At 24.6% G+C, this 15,939-nt stretch overlaps 2 protein-coding genes across 2 annotated transcripts; one reads left to right on the top strand and one right to left on the bottom strand.

Moving 5' to 3' along the window:
* Positions 1-1,800: 1,800 nt before the first annotated feature.
* On the bottom strand, positions 1,801-2,838 carry OCT59_020669 (uncharacterized protein; the record flags this gene model as incomplete). Its single annotated transcript, XM_025326089.2, has 1 exon — positions 1,801-2,838. One exon carries the CDS (start codon positions 2,836-2,838, stop codon positions 1,801-1,803), a length of 1,038 nt encoding a protein of 345 aa, XP_025177855.2.
* A 9,339-nt stretch (positions 2,839-12,177) lies between these two features.
* Positions 12,178-13,353, top strand: OCT59_020670 (uncharacterized protein). Its single transcript, XM_066149329.1, has 2 exons — positions 12,178-12,451; positions 12,542-13,353. Exons 1-2 carry the CDS (start codon positions 12,292-12,294, stop codon positions 13,240-13,242), a joined length of 861 nt encoding a protein of 286 aa, XP_065990243.1. The 5' UTR covers positions 12,178-12,291; the 3' UTR covers positions 13,243-13,353.
* The last annotated feature ends 2,586 nt before the right edge of the window (positions 13,354-15,939 follow it).

The following is a 15,939-nucleotide window of genomic DNA, read 5'->3' on the forward strand; positions in this document are numbered from 1 at the left end:
TGATTACTGGAGTAAATAAAAGATTCCATTCATTTTCTGATAATGTCATTAATTGGGCTACATATACTACTCTTGGAATGAGAACGTGATTAATAAGATATGCAATGTGTCCTACTGTAATACGTTTTCGTTTGATGGGATTCAAAAATTTTTCAATTATATCCTTAATTCTTTTGATTGATCTTTTTCTTGAATTGGAAGAAGAGAAATAACATTCTAAATAATGTATTTCTTTATCTGTGGCTTGAACCTTTCACTGGTAAAAAAATGGTCTATCCTACACATATTCTACACATATCTTATATATATTGGGTACTCAAAATGTAGAAAATCATACACAAATAATACACATATCATACACATATCGGGTACTTATATATAGGGTTGTGGTAGTACACCTGTACTAGCAAAATTCTAGTACGTACTGTACTAGCAAAAAATTTCGTACAATCTTTTAAGTACACTGTACTAATACAATTATTACTTTTTAGGATATAATTTAACCATTTTAGGTAAATATCATGTGATCAATATTGTTTATATTTATAAAATTAACCAATAAAATTTATTAATAGTATGTACTAAAATTGTATTTGTACTAAATTTTCAAGTACAAGTACAGTACTTAGTACTGTACTATACTGTACTAGTACTGTACTAGTACAATTCTCAACCCTGCTTATATATATAGTATACCTATCAGGTATCTGATATATGTATGATATATATATTAGTACCTGATATGTGTATGATATGTGTATTATTTGTGTATGATTTTCTACATTTTAAGTATCCAATATGTGTAAGATATGTGTAGGATAAATCATTTTTTTACCAGTGTTTGATTTGTCACATCCAATAATAATATATAGATTATCTCTAGGTAATTTAGGATTAATAACTATCAGTTTGAACTTTTTCCCATTTATATCTACATCATGAAAATGATAGAACTGTGTGGCTATATTGATCGATGCCTGAATTTTATCCCCTAAACTATCCAAATAGCTCGTATCATCTATATAGGCTTTGACTGGTATCCTTAATCTAAATTGCTGCTATGTTGATCGATCCCAAATATCTGTAGGCCATGTATTCACCATTTCATATCCTTGTTGGTAGTTGCACGCTTGTTGAATGGCTACAAGCAATGGATTGTAAAAGATTCTCCATAGGAGAGGTGAGATTGCATCTCTGGTCTATACCATCTCCTCCTATGAAAGTTGGACTAGGGCTGAAAGCTATTATTACGTTCATTTGTCTATTCTTGAATAGGCCTGTAATCCATATGACAAATTTCTCTAGTATGTCTAGCTTTCTTAATGCTAATTATAGACTTTCTAGACTAACTGAATCATAAACTTTCATCATATCTTGGGTTACTACCCAAAGTTCCCTTCCATTTTCCCTTGCGTCTTCAATTATATTATTCATCAATCGTAATAGTATTGCTATGTCTTGCTCTTTGAGACCGCAAAAATTTAATCTGCGTAAAACTTTATTAGATGTCAAAATTGCACTTAACCGATTTGTTATTTACTTTGGTGACGTATTTCCTAATATTATCTAATAATGCTATGGGACGCGTGTTGCCAAAATATAATTGAATTTTTGTGGTTTTGGAATTAGGTGGATAGGTGACTGCTTCCACTGGTCTGACACAACTCCTATTTTCAAGGACAGATTAATGAATTTTAATAAAATATAATTAGATTTTTCTGAGAAATGTTTAATTATAGCATATCCAATGCCTGAAGGACCTTGCGCTGAATTCGTATTTACAAACTCAAGTGTTTGATGTCATTCTCCTATTGTTATCTTGTTCATTAGGTTAGTCATACATTCAGTGAATTCCCCTTTCGGCCTATATATATTACTCCAGAAAACGTTCTGTTCTATTGACTTAGTATTGCATTTTCGTAAAATTCCTGCAAAAGTATCTTTTGCATGAGTTCTAATTGTATCAGGATCAAAAGCTAATCTAACACCTTCATTCTCATTAGAAATTACTGCTCTATCAATGACAATGTGTTCTTTAACGTTATCTTGTGGGGAGTGTAACCATTTAGGGATATCTGAGTGTATTATGTTGCACTGATTTTCTATACTATCTTGGATCTTACATAGCCGTTGCGCTTGTAAATAGTTTTTATCTATTTTGACTCTCTTTTTAAACACTTTTTTAGCATTCTTTATCCATGTGTTACTGAAGAGACTATTTGTAGGAATAGTAATTTCTTTATGATTATCAATAAATTTATCATATTCTATCCTGTTGTAATCTTTGTTGTATTTATTGATTCTATTTATCCAAAAATTAATCCATTTATCATCTTTATTGTCAATGAAATCCTGATCCTTGCTTATTTTCCTCATTAAACTTTCCAGTTTAATGGTATGTCGCATGGTTTTATCTACAAATGATAATTTATGTCTTGTATTACGACTTTCCAGATATTTAACTATCTTCGTAGGCAGCTCTATATTCACCGCTATTGATATTGTGCTCATGATATTATTCCAAAGCTCATTAAATCTACATCTTATTTTTTCTCCATCATCGTTCGTTTTATATCCTAATTGTATTTTATAATTGAATTTATCGATTAATTGTTGAAAGTCCCATGCCTCTATTTTTCTGTCCAGTATTTCAGTAAAATTCTCCCATTGTAAATTAGTTATTTTACTGATGTCTACTATGCGATTATTCTGATGTCTATCATCTAAGTTTAAATCCTGTATCTGATCTAGGACACAATACCAGAAGTTGTTCTTAATAATAAATCCTGATATATTTACCGTTGTTGAAATAATACTATGATGGCTATTTGTGATCATCTGTGATGAGTGCACCGAGAATTCTACTGGAATAACATCGGCTTCATGTATGATCCAAATTTGATCAATTCTTGATATCGAGATAGGGCTTGATTTATCCTTATTTTTATCTCATTTCTCATGTGTAAATAGCTCTGTATCTGGATAAAGAGCTCAGCAAACATCATAAAGTCCCAGTTGCGATAACTGTATCAGAAATTGTAATCCTGGTTGTTCAGTACTAGGCGAGCGATCTATTTTATTGTCAATTGTATCGTTAAAATTGCCTAATACAACGTGTAGTACTACGGTGTTGTGAATTGATCAGTTATGTTCCTCTATAGCCATTTTCAATTCATCAATCAAGTTTTTCCTCATATCTTGATTGTTAGGGGTGGCATATATTGACCAGATCCATATTTCTCTCTGTATGAATAAGAATTTAACTATTATGATATATGGAGATATGTATTCTACTGCATAGTAATATTTCATCTATCTGTTATAAATCACAAGTGCTGTTCCTGATCCTTTGGTTTTTTGATCTCATTCACTGAATATTATTGAGTAAACCTTTGACTTAATATCTTGGTTTATAAAATATTCCTGACAATAGTCTATATTAGTTTCTGATATAGCCATAATATTGATATTATTTTTTTCGATAAATTCTAACAAACTGTGAAGTTTTTGTATAGACGGAGTACTAGCTATCCCATCTATATTATATGCTACTATGTGCAAGTCTAAATACATCGAATCATTTGTTTCTTAATTATTTAGATTCTTCTTAGTAAATCTTAATCTCTGTCTTGCTAAGAATACATTAACGTTTTCTTCATTTGTCAAAGATTTGACTATTTCCTCTAAATTGTCTGGATCTTTTTGGAAATCTCCCTTTTCATACGTTAATTCAGTTGTTTCTGAGTTCGTCTTATGTTTGTTCTGTGTTTGTTGTAATTGTTCATTACTCGCGTGTTGTATGGAGGATGACGCATTGTTGTTCTGATTATTTTTGAGAAGAATGCTCGGAACTTGACTATACTTGTGTCTGAAATTATTTTAGTATTACGGAAATACGTAATTACGTAATTCTGTAATTATTAAGTAATTCATTAAAAAAACTCCGTATTCCGTAATTGATTTCAGACTCTGTAATTAATTTCGTATTACGAAAATATTTGGCCAGACTTAATTTTGGCCGATTTATATATATAAACTTTAACAAATAATAACTCGGCACCCAGTGATCCATTTTGGATGATCTTACTACCATTTGATTCGTCTTGATAAGACAATTCTAATGGTAGTAAGATCATTTAAATCCAATCACTAGATCGCGATCCGATACCAATAACTTTTAAATATTTATAGCGTAATAGCTCTGCCAATTTCAATGCTAGAAAGATGATCTTACCGCCATTAGAATCGTCTCGTCATGACAAATCGAATGGTGGTAAATTCATTCAAATCTAATCACTGGATCGTACTCCGACACCAAAATTCATTAAATGTTTATAGTAATTTTACTCCATTAATATCGGTGCTATAGAAATGAAACACATATCATTAGATTCGTCTCGATGAGACGAATAGAATGGTAGTAAGATCATCGAAATCTGATTACTAGATCCCGAGATATTCGCAATTTCGCACTATTATGCAAATTTCAGAATTTCGGAATACGTAATTAATTACGATTTCGTAATTTCAGATTTTGGATTTGCCAATTGAATCTCGGAAACAACTATAAACTTGACATTGTTTCAGCCTTTTTCCGTGTGTAACTCTATTGTTGATCATCTTGTGTAACCTTCGCTCTTGTTTTTTATTTAGGCCAGCTAAAGAAAAAACTGTTGTATTCAATCTCGACAAAATAATATTATAATGATATTATATTGGTCACAATATATTATATTAATAATATATATATATTATAATACAATTAATTTGCTATTTAATAATTAAATTTGCATAAACTTTTTTTTATTTGTAACCCTCTTTATATTTTATAAAACAAAAAAAAAATCATTAAAATTAAACTGCTAAATAGTAAATTAATTGCAAAAAAACCTCTTAATAAATAAATTACTATATATTATATATATATAATATAATTATTTTATTATCCAATAATCCAATTTGCATAAACTTTTTTTGTTTTGTAACCCTTTTTATACTTTATAAAACAAAAAAAAAATTTATTAAAATTGGATTTTTAAATAGTATGATAATTATAAAAAAAGTTTCTTAATAAATAAATTACTATATATTATATATACTATATAATACAATTATTTTATTATCCAATAATCCAATTTGCATAAACTTTTTTTGTTTTGTAACCCTTTTTATACTTTATAAAACAAAAAACAAAAAAAAAATTTATTAAAATTGGATTTTTAAATAGTAAGGTAATTATAAAAAAAGTTTCTTAATAAATAAATTATATATTACTTACTATAAAAGATATATTATTACTATAAAAGGTATATTGTAATACTTGCAGGATTTAATCTCTACTAAATTACATAATTTCTGGTATACCTTAATAATATACGAATGTCTTCATCACAATATATTTTAAGGAATGCTAATATTAATTATTTATAAAATTTATTACCAATACATATTTTGCTGATTTTAATACATCTCACATTGCACTCTCAATTTTCTATGCATTTATACTGCTTTACATTTGATGTATAATAGCATTGCTTTCATCAAAAATAGTTATAAATAAACAGGCTGTAAACTTGATATGAAAAGATTTTTAACCTATACTATAATAATATTCCACTTATTTATAAATAAGTCTTTTTGCATATTTTGTAGTTGTAAATTTGAAAGCCAGATATTTTTAACTTATCAAGTTTTGCTTTTAATTTATTATTAAGAGATTTTCTGTAAGAGATCCAGATAAAATATAGTAAAAAAGAAATATTATACATCTTATTTTTCAATGCCATAATAACCTTTCTTAATATAGTAGTTTTCTATGTTGCTGGAAAAAAACAAGTAAGCATTGTCATTTTTTCAATACTTAAGAAATTAAAATATATTTCAAAAGCATTTCTTAATTTTTTTACATTAAGCTTTTTCTGGCAACTTCATAAAAAGATAGTAGTTAAATTATTTCTCAATACTTAAGAAATTGAAATATGCTTCAAGAGTATTTCTTAATTTTTCTACATTAATAGCTTTTTCTGGCAATTTCATAAAAGGGTAGTAGTTAGATTATATGGTGATAAAAATGATGAATAATAGAAAAGATTAAAAGGAATAGCTAAAGCATAAAATAGATACCCAATACAGGAAAATATATAGGTTGTATAGTAATATCTAAATTATATTATTTAGATTATATAGTAGTAATTAGATTATAAAAAAGTATTCAGATTATATAGTGATAGGTAAATTATATAGTGGCAATTAAATTATTGCAATAATATAATTTAAAATAAGTGGAATACTACCATATAATATAATTATATTATCCCTTAGAGTGTTTTGTGCCTAAATAATTTGCACATAATTTTTAAAAATAATGTTTAATTATTAAAAAAAATAAACTTATTAATAATTGAGGTAGTACAAATTTTTTTTATGTTAAAACTTAAAATCATATTTAATTAATAAAAATAATTTGAAAATTGACATTTTAAATATACTTTTTACTATTAAGTAAAGTTGTAGAGAAGATGAAATTACATGTAATATATAATCTTTACAGCTTTATAATAAGTACACGCCTAGTTTAATTTTAGAAATCTTAAAAAAAAATACATAATTTAGAAATTTTAATATGAAAAATATTTGTTAAAAAAGAAATAACATTTTTCCAATAAAATTACTGATATTTTCTAAGTAAAATAAAAAAAAACAGTAGGTTATTTGGTGTAATTTATCGTATATAACAGTTTAAAAATAAAATATAAAAAATAATACTAAAATTTTATTATGTAAAAATATCCAATTATTTTATTATCCAGTGATCATAAAAGATTGTACAATAGTTCATTAGATTCATCTTATAAAGGCGCATCCAATGGTACTAGTTATATATCTATAACATTAATATATAACAAGTAATAGTAGTTTAAAGATTTATGAATTTTTATTGATAATTTACTATTTGTTGATGTTAGAGACATAAAAATACTGTTATTTGATTCATGATGTGATAAATCTAAAAACTTTAATTAATTTTTATTATTACTTAATGGCAAGTAATTATTATTTATGGTTTTTTAAAGTTTTAGGCAAATTTGCTACACAATTTTTTTTTAATAATTTAATTGTTAGCAACTTTTTATCTATATGTAAAGCCTAAATAGGCCTTTTAAACCTTTTTTTTTAAGCTTAATTAAAGTTGTAGAACAAGGTGAAATACGTAATATATGTAAATTTCAGACTTCTACTAAGATATATAAATGAGAAATGTGATGTGATTAACTCTGTAAAATTTTATGAATTTTGCTAATTTTTATAAATACAAAAATTCATCTATAAGACAACTATTCCAAAAAATGATTTATATGAAAAAATAATATTTTTAATATAAATTTTATAATGTTTTCTATGCAAAAATAAAAAAAAATCTAGGTTAATTATTGAAATTTCGCATATATAATTAATTAAACAATGTTAAAAATTATGTGCAAATTTGCATGCAATTTTTTTTTAATAATTTAACTGTTAGCAACTTTTTGTCTATATGTAAAGCCTAAATTGGCCTTCTAAACCTTTTTTTTTAAGCTTAATAAATATTGTAGAGCAAGATGAAATATGTAACATATGTAAATTTCAGACTTCTAGGATATATAGATAGATGAGAAATGCGATGCGATTAACTCTGTAAAATTTTATAAATTTTGCCAATTTTTACAAATGCAAAAATTCATCTATAAGGCAACTATACAAAAAAATGATTTAAATAATAAAATAATATTTTTAACATAATATTCATGATGTTTTCTATGCAAAAATAAAAAAAATTCTAAGTTATTTATTGCAATTTCACGTATATAATTAATTAAACAATGTTAAAAATTGCATGCAAATTTGCATGCAATTTTCTTATTATTTAAGGGATATAGTAGTAGTATTCCACTATTATTTATTAATAAAATTAATTTGAAAATTTTTAAAAAATTTTAAAGGCTTATTCATTTCAATTTTTTTTTTTATTGAAATTTTTTTTATTTAAGAAATTTAAAGATTATTTACCCCATTTTTTTTTTTAAAGAATTTTATTTAAAATAATTTTTTAATAAAAATAATAATATATATTATTATATGATATCAATTTAATATAAATAATACTTTAATTTGATGTATTATGAATTTTTTTTTGTTTTTTTAATAAAGTTTTAAATATGCTGCAGCAAAAAAAAAAAAAAAAAAAATACTTTAATTTGAATAAAATTTATCTTTTAAATTAAATAAATAATTTAATTTGAAATAAAAATTTTAATTAATAAAAATCCAGATAAAAAAAAAATTTTAGCTTTACTATTATTATATGTATAATATATTTTTTTTTTATTATTATACTCAAAGGGAATAATATTCCTGATTATTTAAAGGCTATTAAAATAGTAAACTATTAAATTATTAAAGCTTAATTATTTGGTTTTGAAAATATTTTAAATTATTCAAAAATTTAATGATTTGAATAAATCTAATAAATTATAAGCTGATTCAATAGTTTACAAACTGATTTTACTTTTACAACGATAAGATATAATAAACATTATATCTTTTATCAGTTTTATGTTAACTTTTTTGGCCAGAATTATAGCATTAATTTAATGTTCCGAAATTATATATATATATGTGGATTGGCAAATTTTCAAGTGTATTTGGTAAATATAAAAAAAGGCTAAGTATGAAATATTTTTCATATGATTATGTGAAATGGAAGTACGCTGTTATCTTTACAAATATTACAATTATCACTACCAAATGAAGGGTCTTATAACTAAATAGTAATTTTCAGGGTAAAATTAAATACATATTAATGATGTCATCATTCCGACATAACACCGGGTATAGTAAATACTTTATTCCTAATTAATGCTAAAGGATATGCTTTAGTTATTAATAATTATTGTTTTATTTTTCTTTTACCTATCATCATTTGAAACTAATAAATAATGAAAATTACAATTCAACCAATTTGAGTTATCAAAATTTATCATTTGTATTTTGTAGTATCATCCATGTATTGTCTACAGACAAGTTAAAGCTGATCATTAAGGAGTTAAAGCTACTACCGTTAACGATGACGTATATTTTGATTGATCAATATTATAGAAGCCTAAAAATCTAACCTAAATTATTCTCTGGAAGGAGGTATGAGCAAATCAATTTCACGAATTAAAGATGTCAACCGCATTGTGTCAGGTGTCTTGAGAACAAATCACTAACTAGTTCCGTAGCTATAAATGAATAAGTTTCTAGAATTCGTGACTAAATTTGTTATTAACAACGGCATTTTAGACCAATAATCCTCAGAGTGCAGAAAATATTGTCCTTCCAAACATTCCAAGAGAAAAAAGTCATATAAACAATAAATGCCATGACATGGACTACGGTCACTGAACACGAAGAACAAATTAAGATGTATAACAGTAGAAGTGTAAAATTGATCGGCCACAACAAATATTTATAATATGAAACTATTTACCTGCAATTTAATCATATGTGTCGTACCGGTTTACGGATTCCGTCGCTCTAATAATGCGGTTTTCGTTCCGCCACCGGTAGAAGCCGGAGTGAAATATTTATTGCTCCGGGGAGTTACAAAAAAAAAAATTTGGACTATAAATCTGTAAACCTCCAATACCTCATGATCAATCTGTGCGACATTATCATAACGCCAGCAATAAATCACAGCGCCAACAATAAAGATGTAAAGATATGAAAGATATGAGTCATAGATTACTCAAAAACCATGGTATTCCAATAATGCATATTGAGATATTACCTAATTTTAATATAACTAACTCAGAATGGGATAGATTGGACCATTAGTAAATTTGAATTATGAATTAGGTGTAGATTCTCTTTTCATACTAATTCAATAATCAGTTAAAATGAAAAACAATGAGAGGCACGTACAGTAATACCTTACTTCATGTTTGATGAATTCTAATTCTATAAAGCGAAAGTAATTCGTCTAACAATTCCCCAATTGTTAAGAGAACGAACTTTATATGAATTAAAATAAATTCTGAAATTCTGATTAGTTCGTTGATTATTATGTAACTTCAATAATGAATAGGTTGATCAGTTATAACATATTTAGAGATTTTTTTTATACCGTAGAATCTTGGAATCTGTAAATAAAAATATCATCGGCCCTAACCGAGTTATTTTTAATTTCATATCGTTATTTCAAAACCGGATCAATGTTCTTTCCTAAATTCACTCATTGAATTATAGATGCAACATACAACCGAATGAAGTAAATCATCTTTATATTATAGGTTTATACAGTATATTGATTTCAATAATGAAATTCTACTCTTCTTTACTATATAAAATCGATTATTGAGAAACCAATTAAAATTTCACTTATTAAGCATAGACATAGCATAGACATAAAAAAAAAAAATTTTTTTTTCTGATACACTTTTTACAACATTTTATCATTTTAGGCATATTAAATAACCATTTCAAACGGACATTGGATTACGGCGGATGATCCAAATGTAAACCTTATACGGGCCGTTTCGGTTAAATAGCGGATGAACGATTATTATAAATTGTATATTATAAAATTTGATATTAATTGATTTAATTGATTTAATTGTTTTTAATTGTTTTTTTTTCTTAACATAATAATTTAAAAGATCAACATAAGAAAGGCAACAACAACAACAATAATAATAACTTGAGCACTTGAAAATGTGATAATGAACTTTTTTTGACCGTTGAAAAACTATAATTAGGATAATAATAATATTATTGAACTTTTTTTAGAGAGAGTCGGATAAAATAAAACGCTTTAACCCCTGAAAAAAAAAAAAGAAGAAAAAAGAATATTTTTTTTTTTTTTGTGATACAATACATATATTATTCATGATATAAGTAATTTAAATATTACCAAAATTAGTTAATACTATAAATAGAATAGCTGGACGACTGCTCCCTACTATCCATTGAACCTAAATTGTTGATTAAATTAGTAAAAGCATTATAAGTTTTGAAGCATTAATAAATAATTTGTTGTTTATCATTACGTGAAATTTTTTAGAATTGCGCCTGTTCGTTTAACACTTTTAGGACGGTAATTTGTTGTATATTGATATTATTAATATTGTACATGAAACACAAGTAAAAAGAAAAAGAAAAAAAAAAAAAAAATACCAAGAAAAAATTAATTACCATTTAAAACGAAACGGGAAGAACAAAGAAAAATAATAAGAGAATTATTTTTAAATTGTTTTAAAGAATTATTAAATTATTTATTAGTATTATAAATAAAACGAAAAAAAAAATATAAAAAATTTCGTACATCAAGTGAAACACCTGGATTAAAAAAGATGATAATAATACCTAAACGAGGGTTGACTATCCCCGTACATGAAAATTTTTATCTAATTGGGTAAGTAATTCGTCACTTGTTTCTTCTGTCAAAAAGCCCATGTCCGAAATCCGTAATTTTATTTTTTTTTACTAACAACATTGTTTTGATTTTTGTTTTGATTTACCATTGCATGATTATAGTCATTTAGGAGTTTAGTTTAGGGTCCTGAGAATAATTAATAAGATAGGCAACGAATTTTGTTGAATTAGGATAAATTAACTGACAATCAATAATAATAATATATGTATGCTTAGCCACTTTAAATTAGGCGTTTATTCTATAATATTCTATAACGTAAATGAAAAATATTAAACGCATATATTTATTTTTTTTTGAAGATTGTGAACGAAATTAGAATCAACATAATTATTTATATACCCAAAATAGAATATATGGTCACGATGAAAAATCTTATTGTCCGTTTTTTTTTTTTTACTTTTTTTTTTTTATAAATATAAAATAAAAAAATTTTTTTTTTATAAATATAAAATAAAAAAATTTTTTTTTTATAAATATAAAATAAAAAAATTTTTTTTTTATAAATATAAAATAAAAAAATTTTTTTTTTATAAATATAAAATAAAAAAATTTTTTTTTTATAAATATAAAATAAAAAAAATTTTTTTTTTTTTTTCCTTACAAATATATCCCTCGAAAAACAAAAAAAAAATGTCACGACATTGTAATGTGACCACAAGAAAAAAAAAAAATAGTCCGATAAAAAAAAAACTTTTAAATAGGATAGCTTTTTTTAAAAAAAATTTGAAATAAAAATTTATGATACTTTTCGACTTTTTTTTTTTTTTTATTTTAATAATAAAAAAGCACCTTATTAATTATTATTACATATGTTGTCGGTGGTGATATAATAATTAATAATGGATGCTAAATTAAATCAACTTTATAATAAACGACATTCACATTCTTCACATACTTCCACAGTAGTTATATATACCTTACTGACTTTACATCCGACATCATCTTTAATAACAGAAACATTTTCACCGACAAATGTTATTACAACAATGATTTCTGCGGGTTTGTATTAAATAATAATAATAAATGATTTTTTTGTACAAGGAATAAAAAATTTATTCTTTTTTATTCCAATATTAAATTCTTTTTTAGGACCACAAATACCAACAACATCATTACTACCAACAACAATATCATCAACAATACCAACAATAACTCCTACGAATACAAATAATACACCTTCAACAAATCCAACGGGAGGAAATTCATCCTCTCCAATAATACAAGAAAGTGATCGTATTCCTATAATAATAGTGATTTCCACTTTTGTTATTCTTTTACTATTGTCTCTCTTACTTGTTTATGTACGTAAAAAACGTAAGGAATCTCAACAAAAAGCTTTGGCATCTGCAATAGTAGCTGCAGAAGCAGGAGAATTACCTACTAGGCCTAGGACTATATTACGAGATTCACCTTCCCCACCTCCCCCTCCTCCCCCTCCTCCTCCAACTCCAACTCCTCTTCCACATGCATTATTAAATGATGATGATATACCACCACCACCACGATATAAAATATCTACATTACAAATAGAACCAATGACAAGACGTTTAACCATGAATTTAAGTCAAAAAGGTAAAAGTATAATAGTAAATGAGGACAGGAGACCAAATCAAATTCGAAGATGGAGCGAAACAACAGATGGAGAGACAAAAATTGAGGAAGAATGTCAGGAAGTTATTAATGTTACAAGTTTAAAGGATGATGATGATGATAGTAGTATTGGAGAAGGTGATAGTAAAGGAAAAAGTTTTTCTAGACGATTTTCAGCTAGAAAAAGTTTTTGGAAATGATAAAACAATTTTTTTGGACAATTTTTTTTTATTGTAATGTAGATTTTTTTATTTTTTATTTTATTTTTATTTTTTACTGTACAAAATTCAAAAATGGACAATTTTTTTTTTTAAAAAAAAAAAAAAAAGAGGAAAAAACTTTTCAAGTTTTTTTTTTTTTTCTTTTTTTTTTATTGTAAATATAAACCAAGATTAAAGACATTAGTTATTATATACACACAAATATTTTTTTTCAAAGTGCATTCATCCACAAATAATGAATTCATTAGATTGATATTCTTTATTTTTTAATCCTATTAATCCTATTTCTATTTTTTTTTACATTCTTTTTTTCATTAGCACTAATAATTTTATTTTATTATTCATGTGTATAATTTTTTTTTTTTCAAATTTTGTATATAATAATTAATTTTTCTTTAAAAAAAAAATTTCAATGTAATAAATTTTGCTGCGCATTTAATGAACCCTCTTTTTTTTATCATTTTTGCATTTGTTTAATTACTTTTGTTCGTAATTTCTTTTAAATTATTTATTTATTTCGTAAAAATTTAGAGAACAATATTTAAAAAACAATCAATTTTATTATCACACAATCAATTCGAAAATTTTTTTTTTTAGATTTTTCACGCGTTCAACACTTTTTTTTACGATAATTTATCTGCTGCTGTTACGTAAGATCATTGTTCTTAATTCTTTAATTTTGTTATACAAATGCAAACAAAACTCAAATTTATTAAAGAAATAACATTGTCTTGCATACTTGTTTTCCCTTAACGTTATCGATTTGAACAATGTATTGAATGAGCCTTTTTAACATGTTTGGGAAAAAGTTCTTTTTTTAACGGAAAAAAAAAAAATAAATAATAATAATTAATATAAAAATGGATTTTTTCGGTATCTTTCAATTAAATATTAAAATAGAAATCTAAGTAAAGAAAAGTATTCTGTATTCTGCGTATGCAACTATGCGGAAAACTATAACACTACATTAATGTGTATATTTTTAAAGTTTTCGAGTCTTTTCTTTAAAAGGTTCTCTTGATTTCCCAAACTGGTTAAAAAAAGAATTTTGATCCGCGGAGAGGATCCACGGGTTAATAATATTATAAAAGAAGGAAGATTCCAATTATAGATTCAAACTTAAGTTATTTCCCGCCTTTTTTTTTTTTTTATTAAAAAAAAATGCTCTAGCCGGCATCGTTTCTTATTAGTTTACATGTGTGAAAAAAAAAAAATTTTTTCACACGAATCAAAAAAAAGGAACTTTTGAAATAAAAAAATGACTCACACATTTTTAATATTACATATATTTACATATTTATTTCGCTTTAGACCGAAATCAACCGATATCTCCCATTCATTTTTCCTTAATGATGACTTAACCTAAACTTTAAAAAATTGTTTTTTTTGATCGTCGGTTATATTTATATTATTAATTAAATTATAATATATTTTTTATTAATTCCGAATGAAAAATGTATAGTAAAAAAAAAAATTTATTAGTAAATAAATTATTTTTATTTATTTATTTTTATTTATTATTTATTTATTTTTTCCTTTTTTCCCTTTAGGAATATATAAATATATATAAATAAATATAAATATATATATGTATATATATATATTATATATATATATTATATATATATAAAATAAAAAAAAAATAAAAAAAAATAATATTAAACTTATTATAGGTATAATTGACAAGTTGAAAGTATTATTCTTGTTTATTAAAAAAAGGAATAAACTTGATCTAAAATTCCTGATAATTTTTTTTAGTATGTAACGAAAAAAGAAATTATGAAGAAAAAAACTTGATTTGTTCATTTTTTTCATAAAGATTTGATCATATGTGTTAATAAAAAAAATACCTGTTTAAAATCTTGATTTAATTTTAGCGCCTTTTTTTTCAAAAAAAAAAAAAAAATCTTTGTTGAACTTCTATTCTTCCATTATTAATTAATCTTAGACAATCATACTTTGTTTGTCAAATGTTATTTATCCGGATTTACATAATACAATACATTCGGCACTAGTTCAAAAGTTCTAATATAATAAAGAAAAAAATAAAAAGCCAAATACTTTTTGGTAATGAATTAACGAAAAAGGATTTTCATGGAAGTAAAGTGGCTTGGTAAAAATAAATTCGATTTTAATCAAAGAAAGTTATTTACACTTTGTTGGTTTATATTATTTTCTTTTTTTTTTCTGATCCACTTTATCTACTAAATCAAAATAAATTCAATGAATCAAATGATTTAAGCCCCTTTGTCCCTTTGTCCCTGAACTAAAAAAGTTCAATGGTCAAAGCTTTTTTGATTTTTGCATTCTTACATTCATTCTTACGTCATCCCCAAACTTGATACGTGAGTACCGTAGGGGTAACCGCTGCATTACTGCGCCACACTTGTCTAAATGGAAATTGATTATATTGATTACTATACCATTTATATATTTATGCATTTATACGAAATATTATAGAATCTCTTTTTAATTTGAATTATTACGGTATAATTCGATATTTTTTTTTGAATATATTAAAATTGTATTGTTGCTTAATAATAAGATTTTTTATCAAGGAGAGAGATATCTTTATAAAAATTCCATCTATGTACAGTAAATATCCCGAAAACCGACATTAATAATAATAATAATAAAATAAAAATAATATAAAAAAAAAATAAAATGAAATAAAAA

The sequence above is a fragment of the Rhizophagus irregularis genome, chromosome 3 (genome assembly GCF_026210795.1).
Source record: "Rhizophagus irregularis chromosome 3, complete sequence".
NCBI lineage: Eukaryota > Fungi > Glomeromycota > Glomeromycetes > Glomerales > Glomeraceae > Rhizophagus > Rhizophagus irregularis.

What these genes read in the sequence shown, in the direction of transcription:
- OCT59_020670 (XM_066149329.1), top strand. Translation starts at nt 12,292, where the DNA reads ATGGATGCTAAATTAAATCAACTTTATAATAAACGACATTCACATTCT. An exon ending in TACAACAATGATTTCTGCGG is followed by an intron (nt 12,452 to 12,541) that starts GTTTGTATTAAA and finishes ATTCTTTTTTAG; the next exon opens with GACCACAAATACCAACAACA.